At 32.9% G+C, this 25,258-nt stretch overlaps 1 protein-coding gene and 1 long non-coding RNA gene across 5 annotated transcripts in view; one reads left to right on the top strand and one right to left on the bottom strand.

The window, feature by feature from the left end:
- LOC146998311 (uncharacterized) overlaps window positions 1–5,950 on the top strand; it is a 110,715-nt gene extending 104,765 nt beyond the window's left edge. Inside the window, exons 2-3 of the long non-coding RNA XR_015040434.1 lie at window positions 3,221–3,314; window positions 5,724–5,950. This is a non-coding gene — a long non-coding RNA (uncharacterized LOC146998311). The remainder of the gene's footprint in view (window positions 1–3,220; window positions 3,315–5,723) is intronic.
- Window positions 5,951–5,952: 2 nt separating this feature from the next.
- The window catches only part of LOC118191146 (uncharacterized), a 28,018-nt gene continuing 8,712 nt past the window's right edge, over window positions 5,953–25,258 (bottom strand). Inside the window, exons 1-5 of one of the 4 annotated variants that reach the window (XM_035361954.2) lie at window positions 24,679–24,770; window positions 23,122–23,230; window positions 20,917–21,056; window positions 14,424–14,613; window positions 5,953–7,860 (exon numbers count right to left, since the gene is read on the bottom strand). In XM_035361954.2, coding sequence (XP_035217845.1) covers window positions 7,635–7,860; window positions 14,424–14,613; window positions 20,917–21,056; window positions 23,122–23,156 — 591 coding nt within the window. In that variant the 5' untranslated portion in view covers window positions 23,157–23,230; window positions 24,679–24,770 and the 3' untranslated portion in view covers window positions 5,953–7,634. Of the gene's footprint in view, window positions 7,861–8,361; window positions 8,436–14,423; window positions 14,614–20,916; window positions 21,057–23,121; window positions 23,231–24,547; window positions 24,771–25,258 lie in introns of those variants that run through there. The other 3 variants (XM_035361953.2, XM_085814022.1, XM_035361952.2) reach the window with 3 other exon arrangements.

The following is a 25,258-nucleotide window of genomic DNA, read 5'->3' as shown; positions in this document are numbered from 1 at the left end:
TATGAGACTTCCGATTCAACGGTTGCTCTTTTAAGTATAATGGATACATTATGTCTTGTCTTTCTCTCTTTTCTTTAGTTTGAGTTTGATTTGATTGATGAAGTACTGAAGTTTTTCATATTTGCAAATTACTAAAAGAGCTAGAATACTAGAAACTTTAATTCAAATGCTATTCGTTCATAAGATTCAATTTTATTTGGAAGGTAGAAGAAGAATAAATTTCCTATTTTAAAGTTCACTATATAATTTTATGGAATTAACATTCACTAAATAGTTTTTGTCTCCTCTAACAACAATCATTTTCTTCAAATAATCAGCATTATTCTAAGATGTTAAGTTTAAGCGATATCAAACTTCTTACGTTGGTATGATTCTTTCGCTTCTGTCATTAAATATGAATGCTATATTTCATTGGCCACACTGTCTGGTATGTAATGCTTACTGCTATTAACGGCTGTATCCTTGGGATCGGGTCCAAATCCCAGAGAAGGCGAGCATGTTTGTAAGTGTGTAACTCCAAATACACGGCTAGCCAAAAATCCTCTCAAGTAATTTGAATAGAGGGAAGAAAAAACTAATTTCCCACCTCCAAAAAGGGTTTACTAGTAGAGGAAGAGGGGCCCGAGACACTCGAACCTGGGGTCTACCAAGGTACGTTTCATCAAAATTGAGGAGGAACATTCCCCTTCTCACGGATGTAAAATCGGTCGCCCTCTGTGATGCACCTTGATCAGTATTCTAGGTGATAAGATTGCTAAATGACCTTGTAAGGATCTTAAGTTTTACTAACGTTTATTTTATTTTAAATCTTTACTATCACTTCTTATTTTCTACTTCCGGCCAGAATTAAAAGCTTTAACTTATTTATGCAAATTTGTCTTGCGAACGCCAAATACTTAAGTTGTGGCTTTTTGCCAAGCAAGAGAGAGGAAGGAGTTACTAGAAGCAGGCCGCTTGCCATAGTAGTTTTACTCGGTTGCTGGTTGCCTTCAAGGCCAGAGGTTTAATCCTCTTGATAATTTTAAACGTATCGTAATGTTAGCAGTTCTCTGTACTACATACGGCTTTTTGTTAATATACGGCCAATCTTGGAGTTAGGCACTTGTTTGATTAATCCAAAGTTAGTTTAGTTAATATTTTTATATTCTTACGTTCAGACCACAAGTGGTTGGTCTCTGTATTCCGAAGTCCGGAAATTATTGTAAAGAGAGAAAAATAAAGGGTTTCGTATACCCTTCCTGTGCGTATTGTCTACTTCCCAAATTTATTGAACATAGCTTTAGTAAGCTCCCTGTTCCGAGTCAGGACAGTCAATGTTCCCTAAGCAAGTAAGGAGGAACACAGAACCTGATAACCTAATGGTTATTAGCCATTGCAAGACGAATATATTAAGCTGCAAGTATCTGGATATTTGAAAACAACATCAACATTTCATTCTATGAAGCAGAACAAAAGTAACTGAATTCATAATCTAATAAGCTAGCTTAAGCCTAATTAATTCTTCACTGTGGTAAAGTAAATCTGATGAATGATGTTTTCTCAGTATTTGTTTTCTATTCTAACTTCTAAAACAGCAACATTACATGGAAACAAACGGGTTTACATATTTTAAAAGTTGTATTATAAACCTTCCTATCCTTTCTTTCAATTTTAACAATTTTGTCAAAAGATTACTTGTATGAACAAAATGCTTGAACAATAAATTTTAGGAAAGGATTAAGGTCAAATTTTCAGCTAAAGCGAGCATTAGCTCTCTGAATGCTGCACTTTGGTTTATTAAAAAAGAGGGGGCATTTAAAATGCATATAAATCTATTACAATGACATTTTAAACTATGTTTGGAGTCCATTTATCACTAGTAGTTTTATGAATTAGAATTTGTCCAATTCCTTTCTGTGTTATGCAGTGTAAATGCACAGAGAGAGAATTTAAATCTGAAACCTTTCAGATTTTATATTACGCCCAAAGGTTCGTTTTTTAACATTTTGTTGTGTTACCTTTATTTATTAAATATCATGTTCTTCGCATTCAGACCATAAAATTCAATTCAACAGCAGTATCCCAAAATAATTTTAAAATGAGCATATCTTTAGAATTTCCGATACAGAGTCTCGCACGCTGGAGATAAAAATGTTTTTTTTTTTCGTACAGTGTTGCCATTGCTCTCTTTGAAATCGTTGAGTTTATTATTCAAACATTCGTTCATTTTATATATCATCTCCCAGGAGCAGAAACTCAATTAAAACCATAAATTATTAAAGGAAAAAATTAGCTTTTTATTTAGTATTTTAAATTAACATTTTCTAGACCTTTGTTGGCGCCTGATGGTCTGCTGATCGTCTGCTACACGAAAACTTTTCTCCTCTACCGTAGTTGCCTAGCAACGAATCTTGTAACGCCACATGCGTCAATATCGTTTGTTTATTGTAATTCTTTTTATTACCTTCTTCGATGAAAAATCTGTTGCTTGGATTTTTGAATGGCTGCTAATTGAGCGGTTAGTTTTCGAATAAAATAAAAGATGGATTTAAAGAAAATAAGTTTCGTTATTTCGTAGCTACAATATATAACAACCTTTATTGCATTAAATACACAAAAAATCTGTAAAGAAAAATACTTAATCGCAAAAAAAAGGAACCAAAATCAAAAGTAAAAATTAAGTGTTTAAAAAGTAGATATTGTCATTGATCGCAGATTAATTGACTTGTCAAGGAGAACAAATCAATTTACTATGAATTAAAACAACTAAATTAAGTGAGAGTGTTTCGTCCTTCTTCCAAGTAAGGATTAAATTATATTTCTGCCAAATTATAAGTCACGAAGAATACTCAATCAATAGAAAAACGTTAATCCATTTAATATAAAACAGAAACTAGGTGGGGAAAAATTATGAAAATGTGTAGAAATTCTTTACAGAATGGAGAAAAGTGATTAAAAACATTTGATTAAACATTTAAACAATAATTGCAAATAACATTTGGAGAACACTTTGCTTTCATTGGATAGCGGCAGATGTGATTTGTTTTTCGTAGAAGCTGAGGTTGCCGAGTAAGTAAATTGCTAAGACGTACGCACAAAATGCCAGATTTTAGATGTACCTGATGTCTAATAATTTTAAATATTCAGTGATGCTAAACATTCATGCGGTTTTTATCTTAACTCTTTAATTTCATGCGGTTTAAAATATCCTACAGAAAATACAATACGACTTTTTTTGTAGTTGAACTTGAAGATGATAGTTCAGATGAGTTTCTGGATGAATCAGATTTATTAGATGATGGTGATAGCGAAGAAGAAAACGAAGGCGTAAAACCGTAAGTAATGATATCATTGCACAAAACTGAAATGTTTCATGAAACCATCATTATATTATGCAAATGGTACTCAGAAATGTCAGAAAGATGTTTGTTCATTTGAACTACTTACTTTTCGATGCAACGAATGTAGAAAATTAGTTCTGTAGCAAATATGTTCAGATTTCCAACACGAAATGATATAAAGCGTCATGATTTTCACAATTAAGTATTAATCCATAAATTTCGTCATTGTTTTTAATCTGACACGTGGATGTTAAAAACGCGCAAGTGGCTCAAAGAATTTTTTCTTATAGATATATTAGAATACCACACTAGAATAAATTATTTTAATAAATTTATGAGAATCGAATATAATTTAATAGTTACTATTAATTTTTATTTGCTGCAGTCAAAATCGTATTGAGATTTAAAATTAAATCATAAAACTGAAATAATCTGAATATTGATTCAGAAGTCAAACAACAAAAATCAGCGTTAATTCACAAAATTTTCACAGGACTAGTTTCGATGGTTTTACCGAACCATCATCTTCAGCTGCAAAACCGCAAATGAACAAGATAGGAAATAATGTTTAGATAAGATAAGAAAGCCTGGACAAGAATAAGCAAGTGGCGCCATCTGTTGGCGAAACCAGAACTAAAACATAATTTCTCTAAAAGCCGAAGGCAAATTTGGATTGGAATTAGGATCGTTAACTAGAACAGAAAGATTTTTATGAATGTGAAATGCCTCTAGAAAATCCAGTTCTCCAATGGAAGATGTTTTTTGAATAATTTTGGCAGCAGAAAAATTGAAAGTGTGATTTTCGGACCAACAATGTTGAGCAACAGAAGACTTCTGTGTTTCCTTTTTTCTAACATATGCCTCATTTCTTTGACGCGAAATTTTAAGGCTCTCTTAGTTTGGCCAATGTAAATTAAACCGCACTGGCAAGGAATCCTATAAATACCCCAGGAATTCATATCCGGAATGGGGTTTTTGAGTATAGAAGTTGGAATTTTATTGATGGGAGAAAAAACAACCCGAAAGTTCAATTTCTGCAAAATATGTGCAACTTTATAGCTAATTGATGGAAAGAAGGGAATGACAACAGAATTTTTATAATCTCCTAAAATAAGAGTGTGGCTTTTAGTGTGTTGAGATGAGAATTTTTTAACTGCTTGATTAATAATGTTGGGTGAAAAGCCCCTGTCAATAGCTATTGCTTTTAAATAATTTAGTTCTTCATCAAGAGCTAGTTTGGATGAGCAAACTTGAAGAGCACGGAAAACATAGGAATAAAATGAAGCTAACTTTTGTTTAGTCGGATGACATGATTTAAAGTGTGGTGGAAGGCAAACCGATGAAGGTTTACGGTAAACTGTAGTGTTAGCTTCATTTTATTCCTATGTTTTCCGTGCTCTTCAAGTTTGCTCATCCAAACTAGCTCTTGATGAAGAACTAAATTATTTAAAAGCAATAGCTATTGACAGGGGTTTTTCACCCAACATTATTAATCAAGCAGTTAAAAAATTCTCATCTCAACACACTAAAAGCCACACTCTTATTTTAGGAGATTATAAAAATTCTGTTGTCATTCCCTTCTTTCCATCAATTAGCTATAAAGTTGCACATATTTTGCAGAAATTTAACTTTCGAATTGTTTACTCTCCCATCAATAAAATTCCAACTTCTATACTCAAGGACCCCATTCCGGATATGAATTCCTGGGGTATTTATAGGATTCCTTGCCAGTGCGGTTTAATTTACATTGGCCAAGCTAAGAGAGCCTTAAAATTTCGCGTCAAAGAACATGAGGCATATGTTAGAAAAAAGGAAACACAGAAGTCTTCTGTTGCTCAACATTGTTGGTCCGAAAATCACACTTTCAATTTTTCTGCTGCCAAAATTATTCAAAAAACATCTTCCATTGGAGAACTGGATTTTCTAGAGGCATTTCACATTCATAAAAATCTTTCTGTTCTAGTTAACGATCCTAATTCCAATCCAAATTTGCCTTCGGCTTTTAGAGAAATTATGTTTTAGTTCTGGTTTCGCCAACAGATGGCGCCACTTGCTTATTCTTGTCCAGGCTTTCTTATCTTATCTAAACATTATTTCCTATCTTGTTCATTTGCGGTTTTGCAGCTGAAGATGATGGTTCGGTAAAACCATCGAAACTAGTCCTGTGAAAATTTTGTGAATTAACGCTGATTTTTGTTGTTTGACTTCTGAATCAGTATTTATTCGGCGTGTTATTGTGTCTTAATCTGAATATATCAGTCTCTTGCCGCTTGAATTCTGGTTCTTTTGCCCTGAAGCCACTTAACACAGGTTAATACGATAGCTAAAATAGATTTATTTTTCATACTTAATTTTGCGTATTTCACTGTATCTTGCCATTGTATCTCGTATCTTCCTTTTCAGGACCTCTGCGCTTTGTGACAATGTTATAGGGAAAGGTTGTTTGGATGAAGAAGAATGCTGCGTAAAGAATGTTGAGTGTCTTTGCCATTCGAGTGGCGAAGATTGTAACTGCACTCTGATAGATGAAATGCATGATAATTGAAATATTTATACCATGCATGTCCGTAATTGTCATGGTTAAGTTCTAATAAAGTTATGTGCTCATTTATACTTATTTGCCATTTCGGCTTGTATTTTTTATTTCTTTGAATTTTGTTAAAGTATACATGAAAAATGTAAAAGTTAATTCTTAAATTCATATTTTATCCGAAGCAGCAAGAAAATTACTACAGAATAAATAAAGAACAAAACAGGATTTTTAAAAATATAAAAGCAGAGTAGTAAATACTATACAAAACAAAATATTTGTAAATACCAAAAAAGAAATTCAACAATATTGCAAAGTAACATAACTGCAAAGACTAAACAACAACACAATGAGACATAATAAACTCTGTAGTAAGTTTTTACCATGTAATACTTTTTTGTCATTTTTTTAAATGCTTTTTCTAATAGGTGTTACTGTACAGTGTTTATTCGTTTTGTTTCCGGAAAAGTATGAGTAAGAATTAGTTTCATATTTTTCTGCAAGATACCATTAAATTTACAGCAGCTACCAGCATATTCTTTAAAGCTAACATATTAGGTTCCAACTTCCAATGTATTGTTGCGAAATGTCCAGACGCGGTGGGAAACCTTCCCCTCAAAATATGTTTAGGGTTTCCATAAAATGGCAAGAAAAGGCAGGGTTGCCATATTTAGCAGGAAATCGCCTATTTGGCGACAAAATTGGCGATATGCCATAAACGGATGGAGAGCCTTCTGGAACGAATTCTTACTGGTTTAGCCCAGAATTTTTTCGAACATAAGCCAAGAGCTACACAAACCATGCTGGTACGCGGAGAGTCGGTCGACTCAGGCGAACGCAGTTCGTAAACATCATGCACCCGCGCGGTAGCGCTATCTCGGGCTAACCATGTTGACGATTTTCGATCTGTAATGTAGCGGAGAGTCAGTCAGTGCGGAGTCCATCAACTTGATAGGCAGTCATTGAGTCGTGTCATTTAAGAGTCAGTAAGCGAGTGTCTCGAAGTCTAGCGACTAATTCGTCGTCGAGTTCATCGAAAGAGTCTCTTAGTGTATCGCGAGTTAGTGCATCGTCGAGTTTAGCATGTGTTGATCTCCGGGAACGACTGAACCGAGGCGGGAGCTGTGCTCTAGTGTATCATCGAGTGCATCGCAAGTTGTAGCGTGGAGAATCTTGAGAGCACGTGGAGTACCTAGAACGACCTACAGAGTCGGGATCTGGTGCTTTGCCGTGAAGCTCTCTCCACCGTTATAGCCTGATAGCCTGAAGGCTGTGTTATAGTATTTCTTAGACGACTGTAAAGGCGTTTCTGGAATTTACTTGAATAATACTGGGTAATAAATTGTGTTCCTATACTTCATCAAGTGCTATTCTCGTTATTCACTCCAAATCCACGAACCCGTAAGTACGTGAAGAAAAACGCAACAATATATTGGAATTAAAATTTATATATATATATATATACATTCGCGCGCGCGCTTGCGTGTGTGCGTATGCAGTGTACATAAAACGATGCATTTATTTCATATTAGCATTTATCTTTGAAGCAAAAACCACGAAAAAATTCATTTTTCTCACTAGTCGTTTCAAAATGCCGTCGAATTTTTTAATCTGACCACAGAAATGTAATGATTATTACATCTTTGCAGTTGAAAAGTGATTATAATGTAATATTACAAAATTTATAAAAATATCTCACACTTTTAATTAACACTTTTAATTTAATTAAGTCTTGTAACAAACTTCCAAAGGTATGGTATGAGCTATAATAATTGTTTGCCTTATTATTTCATAAAAAGGCCTTGGAAAGTATATAACAGTGACTGCTTATGAGGTTTCTTCAAATCCAATTGGTTTACAGTCTCGAAGAGTAGCGGAATGTCCTCATCAGCGCATCTGTCATCTACCATTTGTGACCGTCGAGCTATTTCTACAACTGCACCTTTGGCAAGATCTGTACATTCTGTAGCAGCATAGTCAGCAACGCAACTGACTCTGTTAATATCCTGCCTGAAAAAGAAATACAAAGTATCTGTGTGATGTCTCTCTTCATGAGTCATAAATTCAAAGATCGTTTCGTTTCAGGAGTCAAGGTTGGGAGAGCATTAGAATTTCAAATCAAAATTTCAAGAGTTCACAAAACATAGAAATAACATTTATTAACGATAAACTTATATTACTTATATTACTTCCGCCTATAGCGGCCATGAAACATAATCAAGCATCAAATAAATATGACATGCGTCATTCTTCATGTTCAAGCGTCAAGTGAAAAATTTTTCATCGGCGCGTATCAAGAGCGCCACCTATCTACCAAAAGGACGGAACATACTCCGCCCCGATGACATTGGTTCATTACAACATTATTATAAAGATCTTCAATTTTAGATTTAAACAAGTTTTCCAAAAGTTCAACAGTATATCATATAAAATAAAAATGCATAATGACAAATTTAAATTGAATAACAACATTAAATTTAGCACAAAATTTTACAAATAAAACATACTTACAATCTCTAGAAGGAAAACAAAATAATGAAACTGCTAAATTACGATAATCCACCATTGTGGTCCATTCTCTGAATCTGAAACATAATTGAATTAATAACAGTAAAGACACAAATTATGAATATACAATTAATGATTTTTTTTTAGAGTCTTATTCACTCAATGGTAAGCGGGAAAGTTTATGTATAGGACGCTTCATTTCGCCCAATAAAGTTTTTAGTTTCACAACACGAACTTTTCCATCAGCACCAGGATATAGTTCAATTACTCGTCCAAGTCGCCACTTTAATGGAGGCAAATTTTCGTCCTTTATCAAGACTAAGTCATTGAGGGCTAAATTTGGTTTATCCCTCAACCATTTGGTACGCCTTTGTAATTGTGAAAGATAATCTCTAGACCAACGTTTCCAAAAGTTCTGGAAAATTTGCTGTGTCAATTTCCATCTTTCAGCAGGGGTTAGCTTATTATTTGTAAGATCAGGTTCAGGAATTGCTCTTAATGTAGTCCCAATTAGGAAATGTCCAGGTGTTAAAGGATTAAAATCTTCAGGGTCAGATGAGATGGAAACTATTGGCCTGGAATTCAAACACGCCTCGATTTGTGTAATTAAGGTGTGAAATTCTTCGTATGTCAGAACCTGGGTCCCAATAGTTCGCTTTAAGTGAATCTTCATTTGTTTCACTCCAGCCTCCCAAAGGCCTCCAAAGTGAGGGGCAGCAGGAGGATTGAAGATCCATTGAATATTTTCACCGCTCAGGTAGTTTTGAAATGCTTCTTCAGAGGAAAGTGTAGCTTTGTATCTTCTTAATTCTCGATCAGCCCCAACAAAGTTGGTTCCTCTATCTGAAAAGATTTTCTTGGGTTTTCCTCTGCGTGACACAAATCTTTTCAGAGATGCTAGGAATGCTTCAGTTGTTAGATCACTGACTACTTCTAGGTGAATGGCCTTTGTGGTGAAGCATATGTAAAGGCAAACGTAACATTTATATCTCGTTCCTCCTCTTCCTTTCCTAGCTTTAATTAAAAAGGGGCCTGCAAAATCTAGTCCTGTATTCGAGAATGTTCTATCCGGCAATACGCGAGAAGCAGGTAGGTCGCCCATTATCTGACTGGATGTGCTTGTTCGATTTTTAAAACATTTTATACATTTCCAAATTATTTTTCTTACAATTTCTCGGCCATTAACGATCCAATATTTCTGTCGCAGAGCAGATAATGTTAATGTGGCTCCTCCGTGAAGGTTTACTTCGTGAAAGTGTTTGACTATCAATTCAGTAACTTGGTGACTTTTGGGAAGAATGATTGGATACTTTGTGTTTTCTGAAAGATTCGAGTTACAGAGTCTACCACCGACTCTAAGGATTTCTTCTCTATCAAGAAATGGATTTAATTTCAAGATTTTACTGCTGAGATTCAATTTCTTCCCTGCTTTCAAAAGTCTAATTTCTTCTCTAAATTCGGAATTTTGTATGATTTTAAAAATCAAATTGCTTGCCTTATCCAATTCTTGAACTGTTAAAAAACCCTTGAGTTTTAAAGATATAGGTTTAATATTGTGGCAGAATCTTAAACAACATGCAGTTACGCGTTTCAATTTTTTCCAGGATGAATGGATGTCAATTCAAATTCAGCCTCTTGGCTAATAACAGAACATACAGTAGTTTGACGCTGTTCTACCTGTACCTCTTCCACCATAGGCTCGATCAAAGGATCAAAAGATGATGAAGGTACATTTTTCTCTTTTAACCACACTGGTCCATTGAGCCAAAGTTTATTTTCCACTAGATCAGAAGCTCTTAATCCACGTGAAACTATGTCAGCCGGATTGTCATTTCCCTTGCAGTATTTCCATTGCGAAGGTGATACAACATCTTGTATTTCACGTACACGATTAGCAACAAAGGGTTTCCATTTATCAGCTGTACCCCTGATCCAGTGAAGAACAATTTTAGAGTCACTAAAACAAAATACATTATCTTCTTGGATATTAAATAATTTCCTTAAATATTTAACTATTCTTGCGGCAATAATGCTCCCATAAGTTCTAAACGAGGCAAGGTTAATTTTTTAAGCGAGGATACACGGCTCTTTGAAAGAACAAAAGACGTACAGCAAGAATCAGGATCACGAAAATATGCAACAGCTCCATATCTCTTGAGGCTGGCGTCACAAAAGACAAAAAGCTCTATTTTATCGAAATTTACACATTCATCATTTAATATGTATTTCCTAGGAATACACAAGTTGAGAATAACTTCAATTTCAAAGTACCAAGTTTTAAATTTTTCACTCAAATAACTGGGCAAAATTGTGTCCCAATCAATACCCAATTCCCATAACTCTTGTAATAAGAATTTTATTCTGATAACAAAGGGCGCAATGAATCCAACTGGGTCATAAATTTTTGCCACAATCTGTAATACCTTTCGCTTTGTAACGTGTTTCCTGTCAAATGGCTGTAAAAGTTCTTGTACATCTAATTTCAATGTGTCCTCATCCAAATCCCAAATTATTCCCAGCACCTTTAACGTTTTCATATCCAAATTATCTTCCTTATTAATTAAACCAATATCTTGCCAATGATTTTTTAAAGATACGGAATTTGATTCAAATTTTCTTAAGTTCATACCAGCGTCTTGAAGAATTTTAACTGCATCAGTTGATAATGAGAAAACTTCTTCAACGGAGTCTGCTCCATGGATAAGGAAGGTCATCAACATATAAGAACTTATTTAACATGTCAACAGCTTTGCTATATTTCTTTTCATAACCCTTAATATGATGTTTGGTAGTGGCGGACAAAATAAACGGACTTGTCATTCCAAACGGCACTCGGCACATTCGGAAAACCTTAAAGCCTAAACTATTGTCACTATCGTCGTAAGAATGGTCAAACCACAAGAACCTTAAAAAATTTCTATCTTCACTATCAATTTGAATTTGGTGAAAAGCCTTCTCTATGTCTGCACAAAATGCAACTTTATGTACGCGAAATTTTAAAATTATATCCAACAAGTTAGGATTTAAATTAGGGCCTGATATCAAACATTCATTTAACGATTTAGCTCCTTCAGACTTAGAAGAGGCATCATAAACTATTCTTATTCTTGTTGTTACTTTTCCTTCACGTATAACGGGCCTATGAGGCATATAATAACAGTTAGGTTCATTTTCAACAAACTTACATTGTTCAACAATCCCCCTTTCAACTTGTTCTCTAATTATATTATCATATTCATTATATAGGAAATCATTTCCCTTTAATTTATGCTTTAGTCCTAGAAATCGTTGTTTAGCAACGAAAAAATTATCAGCGAGTTGTGATTTATTGTCCTTCCAAAAGAGTTTTGTTTCGTACCTGCCGTTATTAAATTTTAAACTGTCGTTAAAATGCTTAGTAGTATCCAAATCAGTTTCCGAAAATGTTTTGTTTTCATTTTCAATTCCTATCGAATCCAATTTCCAAAATGACTGCAAATCAAATGTGTTTCCTTCAACGGCAGATAAAAACAACGCATTAATTCGAGTATTATTATTTTTTATTTTACCCATCACTGTGTATCCAAATATGGTCGGTATTATAAACAAACCATCATTTATCATTGAATTACTTCCTGTTTGTATATACCAGAAATGCTCCGCGCCAAGCAGAATATTTATGTTCTCATTAACGGGACTTGTATCCGAAAGTTCCAAACCCTTTTTAGTCATAAATTCTTTAATGTTTTGACATGTTGATGGCGCCTGGAATTCTATTGATGATATTAATTCTATCCCTATAGCTTCTACAACATGGCAGCGATCATCGTTTTTATTTTTTATTTTTAGACTATATACATCAAATTCTTGCGAGTTACCGCGCTGATTTCCAAACGAATAAATTGTTAGAAATTCTTTTCTAATGACTTGCAATTCTAAATCGCGCGCTAACTTGTGGGTGATGAAGTTTCGTTCACTACCTGAATCAATTAATAATCTTACGATTCTCGATTTATTTTTGCTTTGAGCAATAACAGAACATGTCTGTAAGAGCACACTATTTTCAGGTTTTATACAGTGGGAAGTAGATACTAAAGTTTTATTTTGCGTATCTGCGGAGTTAACATCTTCCATTTCTTTCGATTTCAAACGGCAGAAAAGTTTATTATGATTTTTCTCGTTACAATTTTCGCATGGTTGTATTTTTGACCGACAGTTCGATGACAAATGTTTTAGAAAGCATCTGTAACAGCGACCTTCCCGTTTTAATTTGTTTCGTTTTTGTTCGTCGGAAAATTTCAAACATCCGGCAGATGTATGTTCGTTTGATTTGCAGAATATGCAAAACATTTTTACCGATGTGTTAAAAGCAGAAGCTTGTGATTTGACTTTATAATTTTTTAACCCTTGTTAAGGATTAACCCCTGTGTATTTATTACCTTTTGAGCTATTAATCAAAAATACTTGCTTCTCGGCATTCAGTTTCGATTTTAATGAATTCTATTAATTCACTTACTTCTATATTTTGGTTAGATGTTCTTTTTCTATGGAATTCAAGAGCTAAATCTTCAGGTAACAATTTAAGAATTACTGGGTTCAATAACTGTCCGTATGAACCGCTAGTAACATCTAAACTACTTAAATTTCTAACGCAGATTTGTAACTGATTATAGAGCTTTCTTAACTCAAAAACATTTGAAGAACTTTTAACTGGTTCTAACTGTAACAACATCTGCATGAATTTTGATATAATAACATCTTTACGACCAAACCTCTCTTCTAAACTTTTAATGCATAGATCATAATTTTCTTCAGATAAAGCATAACCAGAAACACAATTATATGCTGAACCAGATAATAAACTTTTCAAATATGTAAACTTATCTATTTTAGATAAACTTGGATTAGAATAAATAGCATTATCATACGAATTAAAGAATTCGAGCCATTTACTGGGATCACCAGCAAATTTTTCAATATTTAATTTAGGTAACTTTACTGAAGCACTACTTGTAACAACATTATTACCATTCAGAGTACTACTAATATCATTACTAATTGTAATTATACTTCTTTCAACAACTTCATTACTGTTAATTTTCTTTACTTTACTAACAATCTTAGCTTTAAACGTTATAATTTTTTCATCATACTCTTCACATATAAGTAGTTCGTTATCATATTCTTTTTCATCAATTATGAGAGCATCGATCTTTGAGTCAAGAGTTTTAAGTTTCTCATGGTATTCAATTAACAATTCATATGATGAATTTAAATCTTCTAGATGTTCTTTACTTAATTCTTTCGATAATAATTTCTCAAGTTTATTTAGAAGTGTAGTAACTTTACTACGTACAATAGCACGTTTCTTTTTCTCTTTTGCTAAATCATCCATTATGTTTCGTTTTCAAAGATCGATACCAAGAACAAATGAATCAAAAGTCTTACCTTTCAAAAGGTAATTCCTCTTTTCGCGGGTTTCAGACCCCAAAAAATGTGTGATGTCTCTCTTCATGAGTCATAAATTCAAAGATCGTTTCGTTTCAGGAGTCAAGGTTGGGAGAGCATTAGAATTTCAAATCAAAATTTCAAGAGTTCACAGAACATAGAAATAACATTTATTAACGATAAACTTATATTACTTATATTACTTCCGCCTATAACGGCCATGAAACATAATCAAGCATCAAATAAATATGACATGCGTCATTCTTCATGTTCAAGCGTCAAGTGAAAAATTTTTCATCGGCGCATATCAAGAGCGCCACCTATCTACCAAAAAGACGGAACAGTATCATTCATTACAAAAAAAGGAAGTTCATGAAGTAAAAAAGAATGAGCATCACAATTCTCCTTTATAATATTTATTAATAATTTGAAATATTGCGATGATGGAATACGTCGAAACTAAACGTTTAAAACTTTCAGGTTCCCCAAATTATCCAAAAAGGGAAATTTTCATAAGAACATTCAAATTAAACAATTAATTAGATAAAACAATCAAACAGAGTTTATCATTCTAACTAATTAATATCAAATTAACTATGTTTATCTATATATATAAAATAATATAAAACGTTTCTTACAGACATTCAATTGTATCCAATTGCTGCAAAATTGCTTCAGACCCTTTTCCTTCGAATATTCCAGCGTTTCCTTCAGATTTCCCTTCTACGTAGTTTTTATAAGCGTCCATCAGCTTTTCTCGAGACTTTCCGCAGTTTCCTTTGCCATCATTTAAGGCGCCCTTTATACATGGCAGACCTTTTGCAACAACTGATAAAATATAAAATTTGGATTATTCTGAAATTTCTTATACTTAAATATGCATCACAAATTCAATCACAAAGCATTTAAATATTATTTTAAATTCTAATACATCCTCTCATTTGATAAGTTCTGAGGATCACCTACGCATAGTGCTTAGAATATTTCTAACAACTTAATAGATATCTTAAATTTTGTATTCTTTTACGCAATAAAACGTTCTAATTTGAAGCCTTTTATTGTTTACTGAACGAAAAAAAAAATAGTCAATAATAAGTAAAATGCATCATTCATGTGTTCGATAGGTTAGAGATTCAAAAACTACAATAAAATTTTTAAAAAAGTGCGCTTTTAACTTTCTACACATGACGAAAAAATAGCTTAAGCCTTGTGTAAAAATAACGATGATGTGCTCTGATTAAAAGTAAAAAAGGCTCAAAACAGCCGAGGCTTTAAACCTGGAATGTGCCAGTTATAGAAAAGAAAATCTGATATTCCTTAACCTTTAAATGCATGTAGTTGCCATTTGACAACATACTCATATTTAGTCATGTAAATCAAACCAAAGCACAAATTTTAGATTACTGCATAGCATTACCAAATAGATACGTATTGTTTACGTTATATAGTTTTGAAAGTTTCAGTGTGGTGGCACCATTAACGGTGTAATGGTCATTATTGGGAGTTGATGTGTAGGGAGTGGATATTATTTGTGTTTACGAATTTTTTATTTATGTTTATTGTTGTTTTGATGCAAGTTTAAAATTGTTTGAACAAGTTTATAATATATAAATTATTACATAAAATTGTTATTACACATTTGCCTATCATATTTTTTTTTGTAAAAGTTAATAAAATTTTTTTCAAAATTTGGAATAAAAACTTAGTTCAGATTTTTTTTAGTATTTTTCCTATTTTATTTGATACCATTTCTAATGTACTTATGATTTTAAAAATAAAAATAAAAATTCGTGAGTTTAAGGCTTTAAGGCCACAAAAATCTGAAAAATTGTTTATATGTTCAGGTGCTTATTCTTGCTTGCATCGATAATTCTATGATAGCAATTCAAATATGAGGTAGTATATGCGAGTATTCAAATATAAGTATTCATAGAAACAGAACATAGTATATTGAACCAAGTATACATAAAAATAGAACAATATATTGTTACTGGCTTGAAAAAGAAAAACATAAATAGTGATGACATATACAAGACTTGCTAAAAAGAAAATGCAGGATACTACTTACATAGATATTTAAAGATGACAGTCTTATAAATACTTATACGCAAAGTCATTAAGATATCGTGCATTAAAAACTGAACAATACATTTAATTAGACATAAATAAAGGAAAACTGAACTGCAAAGGGTGAATACATGACAGACTAGCTAAAATGAAAATGCAGGATAATACTAACATACATACTTAAATATAGCTAACATATAAATATTTATGTGCAAATATTGATGTACAGCAAAGTATAATAATCTAACGGTGGTATCATGCATAGCTGTGTCTGGTGCATATTATCAGATTACTGTGTGGAAAAGGGGAACAAGTTGGAACTCTGAGTGATGCGTTAAATAGTAAAATAGCCTGAGTAAATTAATAGTGAAGAGGAAGGTGTGGGTATGAACAAGACTTGCTGAAATGAAAATGCAGAATGAAACTTCCATAAATACTTAAATATAATAGACTTAATTATTTACTTATATACAACTATTAGTGTTCAGAAAATATTAGTGTACTCTGTCTCCACTATATGCATTGCATTACTCTGGTTATTAGTAGAACAACACTTTAATAGTTCCTCTTCGCTGAAAAATTGTACCTTCTTCAAGAGCCTTTTTTACTCGGATTTTTTTAGAAACACAATAGTGCTATCTGTACTATCATTCCAGCCCTTGGCAAGGGTTTGGTCGGTAGTAGATCAACTCCGATGAGTAGATGAAAATCCCGCCTGGAGAATATCCTGGTCGGAAGCTTGCTCAGCGGCGAGTAGTAGTAGAAATAAGTGGATAATCAAATGCGTGATGATCGCGATTTTCAATCTCCCCACATTTACAAAGATCACTTTCCATGAACCTAAACTGACTGAGGTAGCTCATAAATGGTCCATGCCTAGTGAAGGATTGTGTGAGCTCTGGGTGTCACTTTTGAGAACTGCATCAAATTCTGGAATGAATAGGAACTCTTCTTCTGCCTGTAACTTCATTGTTCGAACGCCGTTGCCATTTATTATAGAGAATTCGACGTGTGGGAACTTTAAATGAGAAGCTGGCAGATTTATATTGTGGGTGCTAATACTGATGTCTGTTGCCGCTAATTTGAACATCTGTTCACCTACGACATTTCTAAATATTCCAATATGAGTCGGTTTTTCATTGCAGCTTCGATCTCTTTTACAGCGAACGTTTTTGAATACCTCTATGATCGGATTTCTGAACAGATTTCTTTGAATTTCCTTCAGGCTTGATGAGGACTCCGTGTGAATAATTACGTAGGCACTATCAGAGGTGCAGAAGTTCAGTACCGCTCGCAAAGCAGTTAGTTGCGCTTGAAAGTCTCAGTTATTTTGTTCTCAGTTGTTTCATTTTTCTCGACCATGTGCTTATAATATTTGCGACCAACAAAGCTGGGGGGTTCTACCTCTTTCTCTTTCAGCCTGTCCGTGTCGAACTGCACCGATGTTTCCTGAAAATTGGTTTATCCACCAACTGTTTTGAGGAATCCAACCCCAAAATCACTGTTGCCTGCAAATTTCTAACAATAAACTTGCGGGTATTTAAAATAACAAAGCGGAAATTTCAGATTAAACGTTCCGTAATTGGAGACTTTACAAATTGGCCTACTAAAGCTGGTTTAATATTTTTAATGTCATTGGCTACCTATATTAGCGTCAGCTAGCAAAATGGCTAAAGCCGAAATATTCGCTGGCAGAGCTGGATAGCAGCGTGTAAACATCAGGTGTCATTACCAGGAGCACTATAACTAAAACAATCAAAGCCCTCGATTTAAGTACTTTTTCAAACTAATTTGCATCACGATGAGAGCTACATAAAGTAGGAGTTATAGTTAAGATTTAAATCATAATAAGCGGTTAATTAACATAAAATATTCAACAAATTTTCTAATTCAATATATCTTGCCTTTTAGTTCGTTAACTCTAGATATAATTTCTCGACGTTCCTGGATTCCTTGACGTTCTCATCATACGTAATGAATTTAATTTTAACAGCATTGCATACAAGTGATCTCTGACGGAGAGCAGAGATTCTTGGTGGCTACCAGTAGTCAGCAGGAAGCAGGAATTGTCTCTGCTCTCTTTTTAGAGAGAACAGTTTGGTCTTACAGAAGTTAAGCGAGTTTTCTACTTAAAGTATTGCTTACAGTAAATCCTCTTCAGTTTAGCTTCTTCTCTGATATCTTTTCATTTTACTAAAGAGAAGATTTTATTCCCCGCCCTCGATGTTTCCTCCTCCAAATGAACTTAAGAGTGTTCCAACAGATAGATGTGTCTCTTCTGTTACTAAGCAAGCGATTATAAATTTGTTGAAAGAACTAGACAGGTATTTCAACCTTTCGTCAGATTAATTATAAGCTGCATGTGTCTGACATAGACTTTAACGTCGTTTTCTTTCTCGTGCTAAAATAATTCATAGTTTTATCCTTAATTATAATGTTCCCAATTTCAACTTTTAGATATTCCTTGCCAATGTGTCTTAAAATTCATTGCCCAAATAAGGTGAGCGCTGAAATTTCGTTATGTCAACTACTAGCCGCTACGCTGCCATCCTTCGTCTGGCTTTTAAATGTACCGGGAAAATGCCTGAAGGGAACACCAAACGTTAAATTTAAAAACTGCGCAGAATTTTACTTTGTAGAACAACTTGATAAAAAAAGAAAAAAACCCACAATTTTTTTAAATGTATTACATATAACAAAATTACAGTAAAATAAGCAATATCACTTATTACAATTATTAATTATCCTAATAAATAAATTAACCAACATCCCGTTGCCTTCTCTCAACAAACGTCCAGTATCCAAGAGAAACATTAAATTTAAAACCTGTTCAGAATGATCGCCCTCATTTCTCCAAGTGGTAACAGTGCTGATTTTCAACAGTCAGCAGTCCAGTGTACAATTAAATGAAAAACTGTTTCCAACACCACATTTCTAAAAGAATAAAGCTATTGAAAATGATGAGATAAAATCGAAAAGATAAAATTTTAAAAATCTGATTCGAATTTTGAAAAAATCGCTTCGAGGTGCACTAGCTCTTGTCTTAGATGCACCTATATACCAAATTTCGTAGCCCTCGATCTATTAGTTTATGCGCAGCACGAACGAAAATACACAGACTCTTTCTTTTATTATATGTAGAGATGAAGTAAATCATATATTCAAAAAAACCAGAATTTCATAAATTGTTACTTACCCTCTGTTACTAAGCGGAAAAACACATTTCAAAAATCTCTCTAGCCACAAAATAGTCAAACCACATGTTTGTTTTGAGAAGGGGATTATCTGGAGAAGCTCCACGTCTGTAAAATTACCTCGGTTTGAGTTTATAATCCAAATTCTTCTAACTCCTGTTTATCTTTATTCTTTAAAGAACTCTTTTCTCAGCAGTTTCTAGTTCACGTTCTCATCCATTGAGTTCTGTATTTTACATGCTACCATTGAGTTACACTGCAGAATATAAGCCCAAAACTTTATTTAATGAAGGAACACGCGTTTGCGTTTTCTGCATTCTTTTAAACTTTTGTTCCCTTAAGTTTCATTCTTAGATTTTTAAGGGAAGAAGAAGTTTCTGTTAAACTTTCCAAACTATAATACTACTCGTTTAACTTAATTAACTTAAGTAACGACAATTTGTGTTCATTACTTTAGCAGGATCAGATAACCTTTGTGTTCCTTTTTAAATATTTATCTTTGAAATATGCTTCTTCAAAATAATCATGCATTTTGTCGCCTGCAGGAATAAACAGATCTTACTTTTAATTATAAATTAAAGTTCTCCTTGTTTTTATGCGCTTAATTTTTCCATACCTAAAATAATAATATTTTAGGATATACAAGTACATAACAAAATTTTGTTATTTATCAAATGTCTGGCCGCCATTGACTATCAGATCATTAGGCAACGAGCTCTCCAATACTTTTTTACAATACAGTCCAATTTCTTAAGTGCAGAGGGCAAAGCGCACGTTCAGATGAGCAGCGTCGATGATTTTTCCAGAATCACACAAAACACAAAAGCACATAAGGTGAAGTAGTCAAATTAAACGAAACAAATGAGCACCAAGGCAGTCATGTCCAGTCAATAGTCTAAACTCAGCCACAACAGTAACGCGAGAAGAGTCCGAGACATAGTCGGCTTTTAATAGCACCCTCCATGACTTATTTTTTAGTAGAACTAACAGCAGCATTACGAAAGGATATTTTATAAATTCTATTTATTTCAAGTTTAGCAAAGCGAAAAGATAGGCCAGTACATAACAAAATAACAACACAAATTTCCTCCAAAAATAAATACTGATTCAGAGTGGCCTTCATATTGTAAATTCCTGCTAGTTTACAAATAAAACCGCTATTTTTTTTTCAAAACTTTTAATCGAAGTAATAATAATAATTTAATAATCTTTTCTGCGTATCCAAATGGAACACTTTTGCTGCGTGTAAATCTTTGTCTTTTCTGACTGGTACCGCTGATAGCGGATGGTAGATAGTTTCCATCAATAGAGCACAAAAGCTGAAAATCGTAATGATGGTGCAGTTGCTCTGTTGATGATCTCCTGTAGAAAACAGCATATATTCGAGTAGATAATGGCTGACTGATTTCACAAAGGTTCCAAAACGGTTTATGACTGGCATATGCTATCTGTAACTCTTTTCACGTATGCTACCAGTTGTCACTTATGCCAAGAATGAAGTTAGATGCAAAAGACAATGACGCATGTTGCTTGTTGTACATACGTGACGATCAAAAGCATTGTTGTTGTCGAGACATAAATAATGGACAACAGGACAGCTAAAGACTAAAGCTATTATAAAAAAAATCTACAATGTTTGTTTTATGTTAGAAAAATATTTTAATATGATATTGTTATAACATTGTTATAGTATATAATTTGTAGTTATATATTATAACAATGTTTTATGTTTTAAAATTCTCATTTACATGAGTAATATCTTTGACTGGTAATATTTTATATGTGTTAAATCAAGAAGTATTTTAGCTTAGCATTTTTTACACATTTTTAGGTATTTAATGTAAACGAAAAGAGAAAACATATAACTCACTTTTGTAAAATAGAGTGTCTTTCTCACAAACATCATTGAGGAGACTTACTATGCTTTCGTATCGTCCAGGATAACTAAGTGGTCCTATTGTTTCGCAGTGCAGGAATTTGGCAAAACATTCATAGTAATCACCAAAGTATCTAAATAAAAAGTTTAAAAAATATAGTTTTTCAGGGATTATTGATACCTAAGATGATCTTGATATAATAACCCATGCAGCGAAGTTAACAAGATAATATTGTTGTGCCACGAATTTTTAAGTGTGTTCATGTTTTTAAGTAATCAATAATTAAGTATTTTTATTTGCATTTCATTTAAATTTGAAATTGTAAAGAGTATCTGTAAGTGTTAAAACCTTTAGCTAGTTATTTTTTTTTCAACGGTAGGTTTTTCTAACTAAGACAGAAGGCCTTTCTTTTGAACTTTCTTTGAACGGAAAGGACATTTGTTTAATGACTTTTACGATACCAGTAGAACTGAGGGCAGTTTAGTGTGTTTTCGCATTTCGTTCATTTGGTTTCAATGCAAAATTTCATTTTTGTCCATGGTTCTTAACTCAGATATATTTGTAATTATTTACGTATTCTGTTCAACATTTAATTAACATGTATGTAACTGTGGGAGATGTAATTTACGGACTAATCTGGTGTCCTCCAAGATGCCGCTTCCGGCTGAGGGCGGAATTATTGTACTATATTGTGCTTCTAATTAACAGGTTTCTTTTCCAAAGGAAAGGGGCCCAACTGTTCAATCAGCCCTTCTGGGGGTGTTCTTGACCGAAAGAGAAAGTTCCAAAATGGGAGCGTAGAACTTGACTATCCTGCATGATTTTTTTTATACATTAAAGGGGCAAAAAAGATAATAAAAAGGGAGAGAATGTTTTGAGAACTAGTAATGAAAAGAAACGCTTGCGCGTCTGTGGAAATTATTATTGTTTTTCAAAATATTATTGTTGATTGTTCTGAGAATGAAATATAATTGTATAAGTTTTTAAATAAACCTAAAATACAACCTATTTCTTCCATTCTGAAAGGTTAAGCCGTTATGTTATGTGTGTTGCCCATCCATCTGCGTGTCGCCACATTACATCGCCATCGTTGTAAGCTGCCCCGAAATAGATTGTTATTAAAGTTGAGTTATCAGATAGGTACTTCTTTCTGTTTTGTGATTGAAAATATGCTGCTATCTGCCAGTAAATGTATCTTTACTTATTAAGAACTAATCAGTAAGGATTACAATATTTAATTGCAATGATTTAATTAAATGCATATGATTTTGAAAATTCTTTGTGATCCATCTTAATTATTATTCTTTTACTCTTAGATAAAACTCTTTGTTTTAGCTTAAAAAATATTTGTAGTGCTTTAAGTTTTTTTTTCCCATTTCACTCTCATATTAGTTTGTTTATCTTTAGAATATTAAGATTTGTAGCTTCGACCTTAAAGAACACAATGAAATTTCTTTAGAAAATAAATTTGCTGATATAGGGAAGGTACGATGATATCTTAATCTTCAGCCAGAATTTAATTTAATATGATCTAATAACTGATGCTGAAATATTTAATTAAATTACTTAATACTAATTAAATCATAATGAAGTTTTAAAAAACTCTAAATAATTAAATAACATTTATTTTACAATTTTCTCCCCGGTGCCTTGTCTCTGATAGTTGGGCAATAGACTGCTGTCTTGTTTGGAGAAATCTCTTTTTTTAGAAAACGATAATATTCACTTGTGGCTACTGTCTTCATAAAATTTTCATGAAACTTAATTGAAGTGAAGAAGCACAACGCACACTTATCCCTTCACCAGTGTAATAGCAGTATTTTTTCGGCAGAGGCATTCAGTTTAACTGATTGGAAATCGCTTTCCGTGGTTCGAATAGAGATTCTAATCCAAATATTACCAAATACTATTCTATACCAATTTTTTTTAATATTTCCTTTAGTAATCTAATTTATAAGAGAAGTTTGCAGTTGTCTGTATTACATATTTCAGCTAAAAATAATCATTAATTTACATAAATAGCTGTGTTACTAAACGAAAAAGTCTCATGTTCACTAAGTAAAACTTAATAAATGATAATAATGAATAAAATAATGTCTTCAATAGCTGACAGTGGTTCGCACGATTGAATTGAGGACAGGTGAAAATATATTTGGGCTCTTTTTTAACAAATAATGTTAACAGTTAAATATACTTACAAACAAATATAATCAAGCTCGTCTTCGCTATCCATAAATTCCGTTCTCACAAAATCTTGTTTACAAACTTCGTAAGGATCTTGCTTACAGATACGAGATTTGCATATGCCTAAAAATACAAAGTTTTCTGAGTATTAATTTCTGGTATCACTTTGTTAGAGGAAAAGAATTAAATGATTAGTATGTATTTTACATTCCTGATTTCGATTAGATGTTAGAATGCTTTCAGACTCCAATATTTTGCAGCTCAACATTCTAACGTTACACTACTGATCTAATAACCTTAATTTATTAAAAACTGTAATTATGTATTATGTATTACTAATTAGAGATTAGTGTTAGATTAAAAATTTTAATTCAGATAAGAATTCAAAAAGATAGTTTTCCAAAACAGATGACGCCTTCTCTTTTAGTCGACTCATTACCTGTAGGTATGGAATATCAACACAATCTTAATGAATTTGAGACTTTCATATACATCTAAAAAACAAACATAAAAATTAACTCTATGCGAGACAGGAAAGTAGTATCCTTCAGTGTCGCTTATTTTTACTGCGCAAGGAAAAAACATCATGTGAAACTATCAAACATTCACTCAGGTGTAAAAATTGCAGGAATTGTTTACGGCATATTTATGAAAATTTTAAATAAGCTGTATTTATTGGATCAACTTATGAGTACACAAAATTATCTCCTTTTCTATGTGAATGGAGTATTTGGGACAAAAAGAAACACAATAGTAAAGAAGTTTTAAATCCTGACAATTAACTAAATTACTTCTACCGAATAAAAATGTAGCTTCTAGATTTTAATGCATCGTCAGAGAGTGTGCGTTATGTTTCATCACCTCAGTTACGTTTAATGGAAATTCTATGAAGAAAATAGATTCAAGTTGCAGAGTTTGGCCTGCTTAAGAAGTATATAGTACTAGACCAACACTTTGGAAGACAAGTGGCGAATTATCGCTATGCCACAGAAGCAGGGAAAGCATGTAAAGGACTCTTTAATTAATTTAAATAAAATTTACTCTTTCAACTCGTCCTTACAGAAGTACACACTTTTGGCTTAAAATAAAGATAATGGACAAACTTAAAATTAATGAAATTTAAGTATAGTTTAACGGCTATACAGTTTAACTAGAGTAGAAACTTGCTGTACTTTGACGAAGTCAGCGCAAACAAGCCTAATAGCAAGAATAACTCAATGCCGCATAATTCTAATCGCTAGAGAATCAAAGTTGGCAACGTCGCCTTCAAGCAGGCAGGACACGTTCTGACTTCACACTCCAAAACTTCCTTTAAGTACTTTGGTTCCTAATTTGAATATCGCGCACGCTGTAATTTTGCATTTTGGCAGGGAAAAGGAGGATAGACAGGAAAGGGATTTAACTCAAAATAAAGATTTTTGAAATTAAAATGAACCTTACAAAGTAGATATTTTCGTTTTCTAAAAAGAGACTCTTCTTTTTAAATCTTGCGAAGCTATTATTAAGTAAGATATTTTTTCCTAGTCTTTACAATAAAGAACCTGTGAGTGATTTTAAATTTGAAAATATACCGAATAAGGCTGAATCCGATACTTAAAAATCTTTCAAAGGCACGGTGATAAAATTCGCCCGTAATCAAAAGACGCAGGTCAAAAGACTTGTCGTTACTGGACTTTATAATTTTATAACTTAGCTCGCTTTCGCTGCAACAATCTCGTGACGCCATCTGTTGGTAAGAGTAGGAAGTAGGACCCGACTACTGCTTCATTTCTGAAGATGATAGCTGACTTTTGGGGTCCAGAAAGTTCTACAATTTTCTTATCTGTTACCTAAATAATTTGAAGTAAAATCTTTTCGGATTATTTTGGTTCAGAAATAATGCATGAAACGTAAAGAACAGTATCTGTTGGTTATATAAAGGGAAACTGTAATATGTAATGAAACAACTGAAGCAGTTTTTTTGTTTTATTTCCATTAATTAATTAACTGATTATTTTTTCCTTATATATAAACTGTATTCTATGGCATTTGTGAGATTTTATTTAAGCCACCTAAATTTTGAATAAAGAAGTATCTAAAGAATTCTGAAATAAGTAAATAATAAGTGCATTGCAAAATATGTGCTTTAAATAAATTGCATATTATGACAGG

This window comes from Stegodyphus dumicola, chromosome 3 (assembly GCF_044657685.1).
Source record: "Stegodyphus dumicola isolate Sdum_Otavi_A_Nest chromosome 3, ASM4465768v1".
NCBI lineage: Eukaryota > Metazoa > Arthropoda > Arachnida > Araneae > Eresidae > Stegodyphus > Stegodyphus dumicola.
The sequence above is the reverse complement of the archived record's forward strand: the minus strand, read 5'-3'. Positions and strand labels throughout refer to the sequence as shown.